General features: G+C 39.0%; 1 protein-coding gene across 1 annotated transcript in view; it reads left to right on the forward strand.

Moving 5' to 3' along the window:
• Window positions 1-6,411: 6,411 nt before the first annotated feature.
• Rsbn1l (round spermatid basic protein 1 like) overlaps window positions 6,412-17,123 on the forward strand; it is a 75,806-nt gene continuing 65,094 nt past the window's right edge. Inside the window, exon 1 of the mRNA XM_076835008.2 lies at window positions 6,412-6,981. Within this exon, the coding sequence (XP_076691123.2) occupies window positions 6,423-6,981 (559 nt within the window). The 5' untranslated portion in view covers window positions 6,412-6,422. The remainder of the gene's footprint in view (window positions 6,982-17,123) is intronic.

Here is a 17,123-nt window from a genome sequence, read left to right on the forward strand (position 1 = left end):
GGTTGGCTGTGTTAAAGGTATTTCTGACATATTTTCAATTAGGATACGTTTATTGGGATGTCACCCCATGGTAAACTAAGGAACTATCTGTATTCCCAGTTTGCCACAGTTCTCATCACTTTCTATTACCTAACATTCCAACTGTCCCCCAACCTGCTATAGTTTGTGTCACCATCAAAATCCAGGTATTGAAACTTAATGGCTAGTGTGATGACATTAAGGAATGGAGCCTTTAAGAGGTAATTAGGCCATGAAGAGTCCTTCTTAGTGATTGGGATTAAGGCCCTTATAAAAGAGGCTTCTCACAGCATTTAGTCCTGCTTGGCCTTCCACCTTCCATCACGTGAAGACATGGAGTTTCTCTTCTCGGGGTTCTGCAGCTTTCATCAGACAACAGAACCCCTAGTGGTCTTAACCTTGGCTAGCCTAGCTTCCAGAACTATGAGAGAATAAATTTCTGGTCTCTAAAAATTACCCAGTCCAAGAAGTTTTGTTATAGTAGCACAAAATGGACTAAAATACCTACGAAGACAGTTAGCGTTTAAGTCTGCATATAACCTGTGGTTCTCATAAAGATCACAAACCTGTATCCTATTAACTTCTTTTCAACATACATTTATTGAGCAGTGACTATGCCCCAGATATTATGCATACAAATATAAATAACACATTTCTACCCTTGATCCTAGGCAGAATGATGATGGTTCAAAGGAATGATCAACTCTGATTTGGAAGGCTAGGAAGCATATTATTTCAGCCAAATCTTGAAGGAGAAAGGGAACTTGCTGAAGAAACAATGTATACACAGTTCCAAAAAGATGAAATAGAGAGAAGCTGTAGGTGAGTTAGGAGTGCTGGGATTGTATCAAGAATGGCTTGTATGGCTACATTAAAAAGTGTGACTTCTACTCTGTATGTAATAGGGCATTACTGAGGGGAGTGAAGCGTAACCAGGTTTGTATATCATTGGTAGTAGCACACAGAATAGTTTGTAAGATTTAAGACTAGAGACAGAAAAAACAGTTAATGAAATTGTTGGCAAAATACAAGTTGATTTGAGGCTGGAAGGCATAAAGCAATAGTGAGAATTGAGAAGACAAATTGACTAGGGATGGGATGATGACTGAATGAGGGTGAGAAAATAAAAGGTATTGAGAAGGTCTCCAGATTTGTGGCCAGAAAGACAAGGCGGATAAAGAATGCAAGAGCATGATATTTAGGAGGATGAGAATGGGTGGTATAAAGCTGGAGGTGTCTGTAGTTACACAGATGATAATGTCCACTAAGCACCTGGCTATGAGTCAAGAATCAGAAGGAAGGTCAAGGCAGGAGAAAAAGAGCACTTATGAGATACTGGAAGACAATGTGATGAATAATATTACATGAAAGTACACAGAATGATTAAAAAAGAAAGCATAGCCAGGATTGGTGGTGCATGCCTGTAATCCCAGCAGCTCTGGGGGCTGAGGCAGGAGAATCTCAAGTTCAAAGCTAGCCTCAGCAATAGCGAAGCACTGAGCAACTGAGTGAGACCCTCTTTAAATAAAATACAAAATAGGGTTGAGGATGTTGAGTACCCCTGAGTTCAATCCCTGGTACAAAAACAAAAACAAACAAAAAAAGGAATGCACATTCCTAAGAATCCCCAACACTGTCAAACAAACAAACAAACAAAAGGATGGGGGGCAAAGATTGGCAGCCTGGATACAGAAAAGTAGGTAGATATTAATGACCTGAGGCTGGGGTTAGTACAGAGATGAAGAGAATTAGGGAGCAAGGAATCGAGATGCTGGCAAATGTTCAGTACAAATAATATAACACAGCTGGGTAGGGTGGGGCACCCCTGTAAACCAAGTTACTTGAGATGCTAAGGCAGGAGTATCACAAGTTCAAGGCCAGCCTAGGCAATTGAGCAATGTTTCAAAATTAAAAAAAAAAAAAAAAAAAAGAGTGAGAGGTGCAGCTCAACAGTAGAGCACCCTTGGGTTCAATCCCCAGTACTGAAACCAAAACAAAAACACACCCAAAAACCAAAGCAAATAATATAATACATGTTCCAGCTAGATAGGGAAAAAAATATAGATAGGATGAATCAATGCAGGGCTGTCAAATTTGTTGGGGAAAAAAAGGCCCAGAAAACTTTAAATTTCAGATAAACAGAATATTTTTAAGAATAAATATGCTCCAACATTGTATATAGCCTGCATTTTATTTGACAATTATTGTAGGTGAAAAAAGATGGAATCCTGAGGTCAAAGGGCTAGAGCATGGTGTAAAAAGAGTCAGAAAGCTGATTTCTTTCTTTCTTTTTTTGGTGCTGGGGATGGAACCCAGGAACTAGTGCATGCTAGGCAAATGTATCACTGAGCTACACCCTTAGCCCTTGCAAACTGAATACTAAACACTATTGTTTAGAATTTCAGACACGGAAGACTTGGGGGTAATGAAAAAAACCAGGGAGGGCCCATTGGAGTTTGTGGCTGAAACCAAATGGAAGTATAGGGCTGAGAAGAAACACTGAGCCTAGAGCAATTAGATGGATCATTAGCATGAACATTGAAGTCAGCTAAAATGATGGTTGGAGGATGGAGGAGAGGAGTATAATATGCCAAGTATCAAAATCTTCAAAAAGTGTGGTAAAATGACCAGGAAGTCACTGAAGGATGATATCAGGATATCCTAAAGGTCTTGTAAAGGGAAGGGCTTTTTGCATATATTAAAAGGGTAATAACAACCTGAAATTCTGTAATGTGGAACTGGGGAGATAATCCATAGCTCAGAAAGAATAAGCTACTTTTAAAAATGTAGTGTGTTCTCAGAGAGCAGTCAAGTTTCAGACAAGATGGAAAAGTAGGGCAAAGGGTAATGTTTTCAGTAGAGGGGTTACAGAGGATGGAATGAAAAGGGGTGGGAGAGATGATGAGAGAACGAACACCGAATACCAACAATTAAAAAAAGCAAAAAAGGAACAAACAGAAAAATAACTTAATCTTGACTGAAAGGAGAAGGGAAGACTATTCTAAGAAAGTGAGGTTTGAGGTGAGATCTGAAGAACGTGATATCTTATAGGTACCTCATATTCAATCAGTCCAAAGCCAAAGAATTACCTGACACTTGTCACTCTTCAGGGATTTCTAGCTCAGTGAACGGACCTACTGTTATGCAGCTTAGAAATATAAGAGACATTCATGATATCTATCTGCCTCCCTTATGTTCATTATCTAAACCATTACACAAACATCAGATAAAGGAAGCATTCCAAGCAGAGGGAACATATGCAATGTTCCTATGTTGAAAGACATGGTATCTTCTGAAGCTAAAGACATTACTTTTACATTGAAGAAAGGGCTAGATCCTGAAGGTCTTATAGGCCATACTAAGGATTTTGTTCTTATCCTAAGAGCAATAAGAGACATTGACAAGTCGGGAACAAAGGAATAGATGTGATCAGATTTAGATTTTGAAAAGAGCATTCTGTTGGTAGAATGGAGAACAGATGTGAGAAAGCTTAAATATAAGGAGATCAGAAAAAAAGGCTAATGTAGTCATATAGTTGAGAAGTGGGGGTGCTTTGCACAGGTGGTGCGAACAGTGAACGTGGATGTAAGTGGGTGGTTTTTAGGGCTAGTGAGATGATAAAAGGAACTGGTGAAAGTGGTTGATATTATCTTCTAAACAATGTTAGGAATGAAAATGGAAAGGGAGATTGTATAGGAGAGAAAAAAATTTCCTCTTACTGGTCACTTCCTTACTTAATTACAATCAACTGTTTTATAGCAGACAGTGCTGCCCTTAGGCAAAGGTAAGGAGCCCCTATCTAATCTGTCTCTTTCTGCTGCAAAGAACAAGGAATCCCTGAGGTCAAGTGGCCAAGCCTGTTAGGAGACTCCCCATCTCTTTAAGACTGCCTAAGTCTGAGGGTAGACTGAGCTGCTGATTGTACTTATTTTCAGGGAGTATAGGATGTGGACACATGCTTCAACATGCTGGGTCCATACATGGCCTCATTTAGTGTGGCAGGTGAAGAAGTTGGGGGAAGAAAGAGCTCAGAATCAGTTTGAGGAGTCTTGAGAATTCTAAATTTAAAGCTAGCCTTCCAGATCATTACAAAAGTGGATTTGTCAAGGTTTAATACAATATATTTTATGTAATAGTTTGTTATCTTGATTTATAACTTCAAATATTTAGACAGGTGGTACATGGGTCTTGTCCAGGCTCTGCTAGTTTAAGGCCAGGCCTGATAACAGGGTAGTATAGTGTACTATTATGCAAGGAGTAACAAATTCACACAGATAAGAGTATCATTTAGTTGCACCTTTAAGAAGTTAGATTTTTAAGACTTCAGTGTAGAAGATAAATGAGTGTACAAGATTCAAGGCATACCTTAATGTTTATGAGATACTTCTCTAGATAAGGAGGGCCAACAATTAATAAATTACTTTTATTATTACTTGCAGTACAGTACTAGGGATTGAACTCATGGGTCAGTCTACCATCTAGCAACATTCTCAGGCACTTTTTTTTTTGGACCAGGGATTGAACCCAGGGATACTTAACCACTGAGCATATCCCCAGCTCATTTTAATCTCTATTTTGAGACAGGGTCTTGCTAAATTGCTGAGGCTGGCTTTGAACTTTTGATCCTTCTGCCTTGGCCTCCAGAGCTGCTGGGATTACAGGTGTGCACCAATGAGCCCCACTCCAGCCATATTTTATTTTATATTTTGAGACAGGGTCTTGCTAAATGCCCAGGCTGGCCTTCAATTTGTGATCCTTCTGCCTAAGACTCCCAAGCTGGGATTACAGATATGCACCAATGCACCTGGCTAAGAAATTATTTTAATTACAATGATTTCAGTGTGATTTTGAAAACCCTCTTCAAAACTGCGTAAGTTTAGACTGTGGAAGGGAACTTAGTGATCATGGGATGAAATTTACTCATTCAACAGATAAGAAAACAGGTCGTGACAGGTGAAGCCAGCGTAAGGTCACAACCCCATTGAGTTGGCAGATGATTTCCAGTCCTACCTATCCTCTCTGTTCACTCTCCCACTAATGCTACTATTGATGAAGATATCTGATGCCAGTCAATTCCAATTACAAAGTTTTTACTGTTATGTATTAAAGGTATTAAATATTTCATTACTGTAAAAATTTTAGGTACTTAAAATTAAATATACCCATAAATCAATGTTAAAATTTGACTACTCCTTCCCAAATCTCAAGGGGGAAAAGAAAGAAAACAGAAGTAAAGAATTCCAACTTTCTGAGGTCGCAAGAATGGATATTCCTTAAAAGTTACTTTTAAGCATTTCCAGAAAGCCTATGCAATTTAGGGCTCCTCTTAGAATCATAAAATTTCTTCTCTATGGCCCACTGAGTTGACTACTTTTATTTTTACAATCATTCCTTTTGACTTTCTGACGTCCTATGACATCTAAGAGTTAAAAGCATGCTCTTTGCTATGGTTACAACTGTATTGTAACTCGTCTCCCCAACTTCCTTACTTGTTAATCCAAAAATCAAAGCACCCGCTTACAAAGTATGGAACACTCCGCTCTACTACACAATAAAATACAGAAGCTTAATTTTTTTTTTCAAACACTTAGTAATACTGCATTTTCTTGATGAGTTTAAGGTACAATTACACCCCCCCCCCAAAAAAAAAACCAAAAAAAAAAAAAATAAATTAAAACCTTTAAGGGACCACTCACAATTTTAAGAGTCTTCAAACCCAGGGGATGGATATCTTACCTTCAAGCTCGGAAGTAATCCGAAAGAAAGGAAGTATCCTGTTCATAGGACATTATCTTCCCTCAAAGCACGAGCGTTCACGATCTTAGCAATAGTAATACATCTTGTCACCACATTAAGTGTTTTTTTAGCCCCTCCCATCAATTGACTACCGACTAACAAAAGAAAGGATTTATTTCTCCGCAACACTTCCCTGAGCTAAGCATCCCCGAAAACCAGCTTTCCGAACGCGCAGAGGCAGGAAGGGAAAGGCACGCCGGGGGAAAAAGGAAGAGAAAGTGGTACAACTGCAACAAAGTCTTCGAGGCGGGAACAAACACGCCCTCGGTCGGGGCAGATTTGGGGTCCAGAGTGTCCCAGACACTCTCACAGGGCACCCGAGTTCACTCAGGCGACAGTCGGAGACCCTCCCCTCCGGCAGTTCCCCCTGCTACTAGCCGCACCCCGCGGAGCTCTGACCTCCAAAGCAAGTCCGCTTGGCAATTCCAACCCTTCGCTTTATGCCCGCACCTTTGATTGGATTCTAGATGGATCCCTCAGTGTGTCTCACCCTATGAAAGACCCGGCCGGTGGCCCGGCAGCCCCGCCCCCGCCCCGCCCCTGGCAGAGGACCCGCCCCGTGCCTCGCGCCAGGGAGCGGAGGAGAGTAAATACAACAGGAGCGCAAGATGGCGGAACCGCCGAGCCCAGTGCACGGCGCCGCCGCCGCCTCCGCCTCTGTCGTTTCCGAGAAAGAACCATTTGGCAAGCTTCAGTCTTCCTCTCGGGACCCACCGGGTTCTCTGTCCGCAAAGAAGGTCCGGACTGAGGAGAAGAAGGCGCCGCGGAGAGTGAACGGAGAAGGGGGTAGCGGCGGGAACAGCAGGCAGCTGCAGCCGCCCGTGGCACCTTCGCCTCAGAGCTATGGCAGCCCCGCGTCTTGGAGCTTCTCTGCTCTTTCTGCTACCCCATCTCCGTCTTCTTCTCGGAGCTGTTTCTCTTTCTCCGCGGGCTCGGCGGTCCCCTCTTCAGCCTCCGCTTCCTTGTCTCAGCCGGTGCCGCGCAAACTGCTGGTCCCTCCTACGCTGCTGCACGCCCAGCCTCACCATCTCCTGCTGCCGGCCGCCGCTTCCTCGGCGAACGCCAAGCCACGCAGACCTAAGGAAAAGCGGGAGAAGGAGAAGAGGAGGCACGGCCTTGGCGGGGCCGCCCGGGAGGAGAACGGGGAGGTGAAGCTGCTGCCGCGAGGTGGGTGCTGGCTCGCGCGGGGGAGGGGAGGGGACGCCCAGGTCCCCGCCACCCTTAAGCGCTGGGGGCTCGGGAAGGGGGAGCGCGGCCGCGGCGGGCGCCAGTCTGGACTGGCGGGAGGCGTCAGGTTCTCGGGCGATTTTGCAGTCCCCAAGGGGACAGGAAATGGAGCCTGTAATTTTGGTGGCAGAGAGGGGAATGGCCTAAACTCTATATGGTTTTTCCTCCCAGTTAACGAGCTGCAGCATTTGTAGAAATCGGTCTGGAGGACCTTCTAGGTATGCTTAGTTAGGGAGGGAGATAGGAACAAACGAGAAGGGTTCGGTCTTTAAAAGATGCTTGATAACTAAACTGTTTAGATGTGATCGCAGGGATTTGTATTTCTGACCCAACCTCCGACACCAGAAAATCCTGTCAAAAAAAGGGGTGTGGAGAGCATTGGCGTCAGCTGGAAGCTACCAGAGGCCTGAGCATTTCATCCCTATTAGGGAAGTGAGGTAGTGTACAGGGCCCCAAGTGTGCTGTTTCATAAGGTACCCAGCCTCCACCCTCCTTTCCACTCCGTATTCTTAAGTGTTTTGAGTGGTCCTATTTGAAATATCACTCTTCAGAAGAATTTTCAGCCATATCCTCTTTTTCTGCAGCAAATAATAAAAATCAGGAGCTTTGACGTGTTTTGGCCACATCAAGTGGTTACAAAATGTTTTAGCATAAGAAAAAGGCAGATTCTTAGGCGTCCTTTTGAGACACACTTTTGCTTTTGAATGTTGACTTTTCATAGTTTTTCAAGATACTATTTCTTTAAAATAGGTGGTCCTTTTAGCGGTGGATATGTAATGATTTGACAGAGTAGTACAACATGCAGATTGGTTGGGAAGTAAATCTGTGATTACAAACTTAAAACTCAAAGTTTGAAATGATATTTATTATAAATATATGTTGCTACAGTGTTATGAAAGAAATTTTTTTTTAGCAAAAAATGAAATGCAGGCAGTTTTAGCATAGCTGATCTGATGTCGCTTAGATCATGAAAAATGCTGTTTTAAGTAGAATGGCTTATTTTTCACAGTAATTTTTTTAAAAAGCTATACATGAGTATGTAGTAACAGTGTTACTTTCCAAATTTTTTTTTTTTTTTGTCCATAGCAAAGCTTTGACATCCAAGTCAAACCTGCCATCGGGTATTCTGATGCAGAGTAAAGATCTCTCACTTCTGGAGATTGTTTGCTTCTACAAAAGCAGTTTGGAAGATAGAGTTTACTTAGGAATTTTAAGTGGTTAATATTTTAAAGCTATTTGTTTTAATCCCTAAGTATAAAATTTAAGTGCCTGGAAGTTTATCCAAATGTGGCTTGGTATCAGTCTTACTTGTGGTGTGTAAATTGTGCATTTGCTTCATAAATTCTCTGAGGAAGTGCATATGGATATTGGAATGGCTGAAAATAAATAAGCATGCATTTAAAAAAAAATTCTGACTTAACATGTGGTGTAAACAGATGTCCTTTAAATTCAATGGCTCTGTAGTGCATGATTGTAATCTCAGCTACTTGGAGATGAGGCAGTAGGATTGCAAGTTTGAGGCCAGCCTGGGCAATTTAGTGAGACCCTGTATCAAAAATGAAAGCACTGGCCAGGTGCAGTGGTGTACACTTAGAGGCTGAGGCAGGAGGATTGCAAGTTCAAAGCCAGCCTCAGCAAAAAACAAGGTGCTAAGCAACTCAGTGAGACCCTGTCTCTAAATAAAATACAAAAAAGGGCTGGAGATGTGGCTCAGTGGTGAGTGCCCCTGAGTTCAATCCCTGGAACAGAAAAAAAAAAAAAAAAAAAGGACTGGGGATATAGTTCAAGGGTATAATGCTTGCTTGGCACGTGTGAGGCCCTTGGTTCAATCTCAATTACCAGGAAAAAAAAAAGTGAAATGACTGTGAAAGCAAAATTTTTATGTTTTAAATTACATTTAGAATCTTTTTTTCCTCTTCTTTTTTTTTTTTGGTATTGAGGATTGAACCCAGGGGTACACTACCATTGAGCTACATTCTCAGTCCTTTTTGTTTTTTATTTTGAGACAGGGGCTTACTAAGTTGTCCAGGTTGGCTTTAAATTTGAGATACTCCTGCCTCAGCCTCCCGAATCCCTAGGGTTAAAAACCTGAGCTACCATGCTAGGCCCAGAATTCTCTTTAAGTGCTACCGCTTACATTTCTAAGCCTAAATATAAACAAGGATAACTTTTAAAAAAATATTTTTTAGTTGTCAATGGGTCTTTTATTTTATTTATTTATATGTGGTGCTGAGGATTGAACCCAGGGCCTCACACATGCTGGGCAAGTGTTCCACTACTGAGCCACTACCGCAGCCCCAACAATGATAGCTTTTATATTAGGCTTTTCCCACAACCTAAATGGATTTTTTTAAGGAATGACTAGATATTAACTTTTGTAATCTTTTTTTGTACAAAAATGCTATTTTATCTATTTATTTACTTAAAAATGCTGTTGTTTTGAGAAAAAACTAAAAATCAAAGAAAAACATTGCTTTTTAGTATTTTTTGTTTGTTTTTGATACTGGGGATAGAACCCAGGGGTACTTAACCACTAAGCCACATCCTCAGCCTTTTAAAAATATTTTATGTAGATATAGGGTTTTGCTGTGTTGCTTAGGGCCTTGTCAAGTTACTGAGTCTGGCTTTGAACTCACAATCCTCTTGCCTCAGATTCCTGACCTGTTGGAATTACAGGTGTGTGCTGCCACGCCCAGCTTGCTTTTTAGTATCTCAATGATAATTTTTTTTGTGTGTGTGGTGCAAGTGCTCTACCACCAAGCTACAACTCCAGCTCGATTCAATAATCTTGAGTCAGAACTAAAGTAAGCTCTAATGATATTTAAAGAAGGAAAATAGATTTTCCCTCAACAAAAGACAAAATTGATGTATGTAGTTCCCAGAAGAACTGGCCACTCCCAACTTTACTAAACTATTAAGCTCCTGTACTTATATATTTAGAGTTTTTAAAAGTCATTAGAACAGCTTTATTTTTATATTGGTTATATTCTAACAAAGTGTTCGGATTGAACGAAAGTGCATATATGAATGGACCTGGCAAGCCATTTAGTAAATGTTCAGTCTGAAGCATGGTTTTTAATTTTTTAATCTCATCAATAAATTAAAAGATGGGTCAGTCCTGACAGAGTAAAGGATCACTGATCGAAAATTTGAAAGCTAGGCTTACTGGTGTAGGCTCGTTGAATACAATGTTGAAAATAGAGGCTTTTTGTAGTATTGAATGATTTGGGGTATGTGAATGTTAGTGATTTTTAAAACAATGAATATTTGAACATTTTCAGCTATATTCTCCCCCATCTTTCTAATATTATTTCACAATTTTGGGTTAAATCCATATTTAGAGTTTTCATCATATATATATATACATATATTTAATAACCAAATATTTGTCACTGTTGAGAGAATAGTTGGATATGATTCCTTTGTGTGTGTGTATGTGTAATCTTTTGTATTTCATGTCCAATTTTTTTTTTCACTTGTTTAGTTTTCTCTGACAAATTCTTTCTGTATCTTCCAACAGCTCCATAAAATGCTTCTCAGTACAATTTTCCACATGGGCAAAGCTGTCAGATAAACTTATCAGTTCCATTTGTTCCTGTAGACATCCCTTCTGTAGATGTCCTTCCTGCTTCTGTCTGGATTGTTTACTCTTAAGGCCTGCTGCATAACTATCACCTTGGGACTTTCCTTAGCTGAGTGACATTCTGGGAATTTCTTTCAGTTTTGTTGAATGCCCTTTCTGGATCTCTTGCCTGTCTTTTGGTTCATTTTTTTTTTTAAAGAGAGAGAGAGAGAGAGAGAGAGAGAGAATTTTTTAATATTTATTTTTTAGTTATTGGCGGACACAACATCTTTGTTTGTACGTGGTGCTGAGAATCGAACCCGGGCCGCACGCATGCCAGGCGAGCGCGCTACCACTTGAGCCACATCCCCAGCCCCTCTTTTGGTTCATATTGTAATTCCTTATTTTTCTATTAGGAGTAAAGTGAAAGGGTGTGTAAGAAGTACCCTTTTGGGAATTGTATTTTTACGCTCATACCTGACTGGTTGTTGAGAGTTTTCTATATTGGAAATCATTTTCCCTCTGAAGTTTAAAGATGGTGTTTCATTATTGCCTGGCTTCTAATGTTGATGTTGAAACGTCTGATCTTTAAAAAGTTGTCTATTCTATCTGGGAAATTTCAATCCTTTCACTGGATTTTAAGATTTTAGCTTAACAATTTTTTTTTTTTTTTAATGAGCTCTTGTGTTTTTGTTCCAGTACTATAGCATTTTGTTCCTTTTTCATAAGTTCAGAATCTTTTATCTCTTCAACGATGTTAATTATAGTTTCTTTGAAATGTTCTGTTCCCTGCATAGTTTTTGGTTCTTTTAACTTTTTTTTTCTTATTTATTTTGGCTTCTTTCTTTTAGAGGCTTTCTTTAGATCTGTGTTATCCTTAATTTTTCATATTTAAGAGAAAGCTATCAAAATTGTTTGAAAGCTCATAGGCATTCATGAGCAAGGCTTAGTGATGAATGACCCCAAGTTTTTATGTTTATCCTTTGGGTGGTAGCTAAGAAAACTTTCAGTTTCTTCAGATAAAGGTCCTTCCCTTTTTCTGTCCTTGTGTGGGTGGAATGATGGGGAGAGGAGGAGTGTCCCAGTCACTAAGGCTACCATAACAAAATACCATAGACTGGGTAGGTGGAATAACAGAAATATATTTTCTCAAATTTCTGGAGCCTAGGAGCCTGATATCAGTGTGCTCCTGTGGATGGGTTCTAGAAAGGGCTCTTTTCCTGGCCTGTAGATGTCTGCCTTCTTGCCTTTGTGGACTTCCTTGGTGCTTGCTTGTGGAGAGAGATTGCTTTCTCTTCCTTTTAGAAGGTTGTCAGTCCTATTGTATTAGAATAAAATCTCATCCTTATTACCTCTCTTAATCTTACCTCCTAAAAGCACTGTCTTCAGACACAGTCATATCTGGCATTAAGGCTTCAACTTATGAATTTTGGGAAGATATACTTTTGTCCATAGCAGGGGGGTTGGCTGAGGTAATGAGTTTTGATGGCAGGATTCTAGTGCTTGGTAGGTAAAGAAAACTACAGGTCTCTCTATTCAGTTCATGAATTTTCATTCAAGTCTCCCTCTTATCATTCTAACATTTCATCTCTCTGTCTTTCTCTGAGGAATGCCTGGGAGCCTGGAACAACTATGATTCGGTTTTGCAGGAGACCATACTTCTCTTGTTTCCTTAGGAATAATGTTTGCATGTAGGTATTCTGCCCTCTATTTTCCCAGTGCTTCTACTGGACCCTTCTGGCTTATGGCAGGATAAATTAGATTCTTTCTCTCTCTTCCATTATACCCAGGCATTTACCATTTCATCATCAATTTTCTGTCTTTATACATTATATTTCAGGTTATAGTTGCATTATCTCCTAGCTAAGACTGAGTTTGTTTTTTTTCTCCCCATTTTTTGGGTATGTTTTCTTTTCTTTTTTTATATTTTTTTAGTTGTAGATGGACACAATACCTTTATTTTATTTGTTTATTTTTATGTGGTGCTCAGGATCCAACCCAGTGCCTCAGGCATGCTAGGCAAGTGCTCTACCACTGAGCCACAGTCCCTGTTTGGGTATGTTTTCTAAAAGGAGATCTTGAATTTTAGCCATATTTTGGCTTGCTCACATTTGTGTTATATTGTTCAGGTCATTTAACTAAACAAACAAACAAAAAAAAGTTATGGTATTGAGGATTGAACCCAGAGCCTTGTGAATGCTAGACAAATGCTCTACTACTGAGCTATATCCTCAGGCCTTATGTTTTTTGCCAGAGGGTTTCACTAAATTGCTCATGCTAATCTTGAGTTTGTGACCCTGCTGGTTTATCAGCCCAAGTAGCTGGGATTACAGGCATACATGCCCAATATCACTTAACTCTTTTTTTTTTTTTTTTTGGTACTGGGGGTTGAATTCAGGGGCACTCAACCACTGAACCACATCCCCAGCCCTTTTTTTTCTATTTTATTTAGAGAAAAGGTCTCACTGAGTTGCTTAGTGCCTCGCTTTTGCTGAGGCTGGCTTTGAATTAGAGGTACTCCTGCCTCAGCCTCCCGAACCACTGGAATTACAGGCATGTGCCACTAAGCCTGGCCACTTAACAGTTTTTGAGCCCATATATATTTGTTATATGGGATGTCTTTTTTACAGGATGGTTGATAGAATTTTATGAACCTTGTATATTGTAGGCATTCATGAGGAATGTTGGTTTTCAATCTTTCTATCTAACAGTGAAGTGTGTTAAAACTTAAGGTATTTTAAGCTTTCTGTTGTATTTTTCTTGAATTATAGATTGAAAAATATTTAATATTTTATCATGAAAAATTTTACTGCAGAAGAAGTCAAAACAGTGTAGTGAATTCTGGGTATGTTTATCATACTGTTTCAATAGTTGACCAGCATTTTACTATTATTGTTTCATCACCCCTACTTATTTTCATTTATTTGCTCTGGTATTTTAAGGCATATTTGTAACCATTATTTCACTTAAAAAATAACCAGAACTGAATTTTTTTCTCTCATATAACTAATTCTTAAAAAATCTCAACAGCATATATTTATTTCAAAAAGTGAAAGAGAGCCAGGTGTAATAGTGTATTCCTGTAGTCCCAGCTACTTGGCGGGAGGCTGAGCCAGGAAGATCACTTGAATCTTCAATTGAGACCAGCCTGGCCAACACAATGAGACCTGGTCTCACACAAAACATATATACAAGCTGGGCACGGTAGTACATGCACGCATGTAATTCTAGCAACTCAGAAGCTCCAAACTCAAAGAATAACTCTCCATGGCCATCTGTATTCTACTTACTTTCTCTGTAAATTTGATTATTCTAGGTATCTTATAGGAGTGGAATCATGAAGCATTTGTCCTTTTGTGACTTGCATATTTTCCTTAGCTTAATATAAGATTTAAGCCTGGAATGGTGGAATCTGCCTGTAATCTCAGCAACTGGGGAGGATGAGGCAGGAAGACCAGCCTCTGCAACTTAGCAAGACCCTGTTTCAGAATAAAAAAATAAAAATAGCTGGGGATGTAGCTCAGTGGTTAACTGTCTCTGGGTTCAATCTCCAATGCCCCACCACTCCCCGCAAAAGGGGTTTATTTATGTTTGTATCATGTGTCAGAATTTCCTTTTCTGGGGGGATGGTACTGGGGATTGAACCCAGAGCCTCATGTATACCCAGTAGATGCTGTTCCACTGAGCTACCACCCTTACTCCTTAGAATTTTTAACTTTTCCTTACTGGGGGTTGAACCCAGGAGTGCTTTACCGTTGAGCCATACTCCCAGCCCTTCTTATTCTTCATTTTGAGACAGGGTCTTATTAAGTTGCAGAGGCTGTCCTTGAACTTGCCATCCTCCCTTAGCCTTCTGGGTAGCTGGGATTACCGGCTTGCACTGCTGTACCCGAACAGAATTTCTTTTTTAAAACTGAATAATGTTCTGTTTTATGTATATATTACATTTTGTTTATCCATTTATTCCTTAGTAGACTTTTTTTTGTATAAGTTTTTTACTATAAAAATTTTAAGCATATAAAAAAGTTGAAAGAATAATAATGTACTGGGGATTTAACCCAGGAGTGCTCTACAACTGGGCTACACCCCTAGACCTTTTTAAAAATTTTAATTTTGAGATAGGATCTGTAAATTGCTGAGGCTTACCTCAAATTTGGGATCCTCCTGCCTCAGCCTCCTCAGTTGCTTGGATTACAGGTGTGTGTCACTGTGCCTGGCTTCCTTGGTGGATTCTTGGATTGCTTCTACCTTTTGGCTATTGTGAATAGTGAGTGTTCCTATAAACATGGGTGTACAAATAATCTGTTTGAATTCTTGTCTTTATTTTTTTTTGATGTATAATCAGAAGTGGAATTGTTGGATTGTATGGTAATTCTATTTTTAATATTTTGGGGAACTGCCATACTATTTCCCATAGCTATTTTTCCATGGTGGCTGCGCCATTTTATATTCTCACCAGAGAGGCCCATGTTTAGGTTAAATCTTTAATATTGGAAAATTAATTACTGTAAATAAGCAAACCACCCAACCTTTAACGGTTTGAGGCAGATGCTTGTGAAGTCAGTGTATGTTCAACCATATCATTATAGGAAATAAAATATTGGGTTTGGTAGAAGAATGAAAAGTAGTTATTGAGTGCTTGCCATGCGCCATGCTATTGCCTCAATGTTTTCAGATTAAAAGATGCTAAGTTTTTCCTAGTTGCATAACTAATGTGTAAAGAATTTGAATCAACCTCATCACTGTCAGGGTCCCAGCCTAACTACACAATACTAAAGTTAACTTAATTTTTTCCCTTTTAGACTGTAAAAAACAGGAGGGTGAAAGGAAAGATGAAGTTTTAAAAAGATTTCAAGTTACTTCTGTATTTTGCATAAAAAAGTTTTATTATAAAAATTTTAAGCATAAAGAAAAGTTGAAAGAATAATACAATGATCATGTGTAGAGTTCCTTCCTAGATTCAATGACTGTTAATATTGTATTTATGTGCTGAATCATTTGAATGATTTGAATTTCAGGCTTTATGACACCTTATTCTTTAACTTTTCAGCTTTCTTTTCCCAAAAGTAAGAACATTTTCTGACATAACCAGAGTGACATTAAAGCACTTAAGAAATTAATTATGTAGCTAGTCCATACATACAGATTCTTTCAGTTCCTCCCAATTCCCTGTTTTTACCCCAATCACACTGTATTTTAATCTGGAACTATCTCAGTTACTTTTCTTTATATGACATTGACTTTTTGAAGGTAACAGTCTAACATACCTGTTTTATCTTGTAGATGTTCTTATATTCATAATTTTAAAATAATTGTTTCATTGTGATATTTATCCTTTTTTTTTTTTTTGTAAACTGGAAGTTAGGCTTAAAGATGTGAGTAAATTCAGATTAAGCAGTTTGGTAAACATACTTCATAAGTATATTTTATATTGCATCTCATCAGGAGGCATATGATAGATTATTTTATTATTAATGATGCTGTTACTATATTCAGGTTATCCTATTGTTAGTGATTATTTGGTTGAGGTGGTTACTAGATGACTCCATTGTAATGGCTCATTTTTCTATTTGCACTTGGCTAGTAATATGTGGGGTGAAGCTTTGAGAAATCCCTTTTCCCAACTGTCTTCTACTTATTGACATTATTATCAGTTAAAGATCCCAGTTTGAGTCACCCATTTCATCAGGGGTTAAAGAATGATTTCAAAATATTTCTAAGTATATACAGAATTAGTTTTTTTTTGGGGTAAGAAATTTAGAATAAATTGCTATTCCTGTATCTAGATTAAAATTTGGCAATCTTTTTTTGTTCAGGTACCAAAGTAAACATTGTGAGTTTATGGGTGTGATCACAATCTTATAGGAAGGATTTTTCTTTCTCTCCTCCCCCACTCCCCCCCATCTCTCTTTTTGTGTGTGTGTGTGTTCAGAAATATTGGTATTTTAATACCTTCATATTCTTCAGCTCTCCAGAAAGTACATTTTTCACCTTCCACCAAAACGTCCCCCCATATGCATCTTTGTGATGAACATTATTGTGCTAAATATATTATATGGTGCAGATTACTTCATTCCATAGCTTCTAGATCTTATAGCTATAAATCACAGCTTTTAAATATTTATAACATACCCTAAACACTTAAAGGGAGAAGACCAAGATAAAATTTTTCATTTGTTTCTAGAGTAAAAATGTCTGTGCTGGTTAAAAAATATACTGTTTTTCTTAAGAACTTGAGTTACACCCAGTAACCTCTACCTAACCATTGGTATTAAATGGATTTGCCCAAGTGCAGAAAAGACTTTTCATGAATTTTTAATTCCCCATAGTTGAGTTTGGAAAGCTACTTGCATAGTACTTATAGTTAAAGATTGGGTGTAGTATTCTAGTTATAATTAGTAGTCTACTACCATATGGGTAGTGGGCCCAGAATAAGAAGCCCCTACCAGTTTTCTTTTTGAGGTACTGGTTATTGAACCAGGACTTTGCACATGATTTGCAGATGCTCTATTGCTGCAGT

Source organism: Callospermophilus lateralis, chromosome 1, assembly GCF_048772815.1.
Source record: "Callospermophilus lateralis isolate mCalLat2 chromosome 1, mCalLat2.hap1, whole genome shotgun sequence".
Lineage (NCBI taxonomy): Eukaryota > Metazoa > Chordata > Mammalia > Rodentia > Sciuridae > Callospermophilus > Callospermophilus lateralis.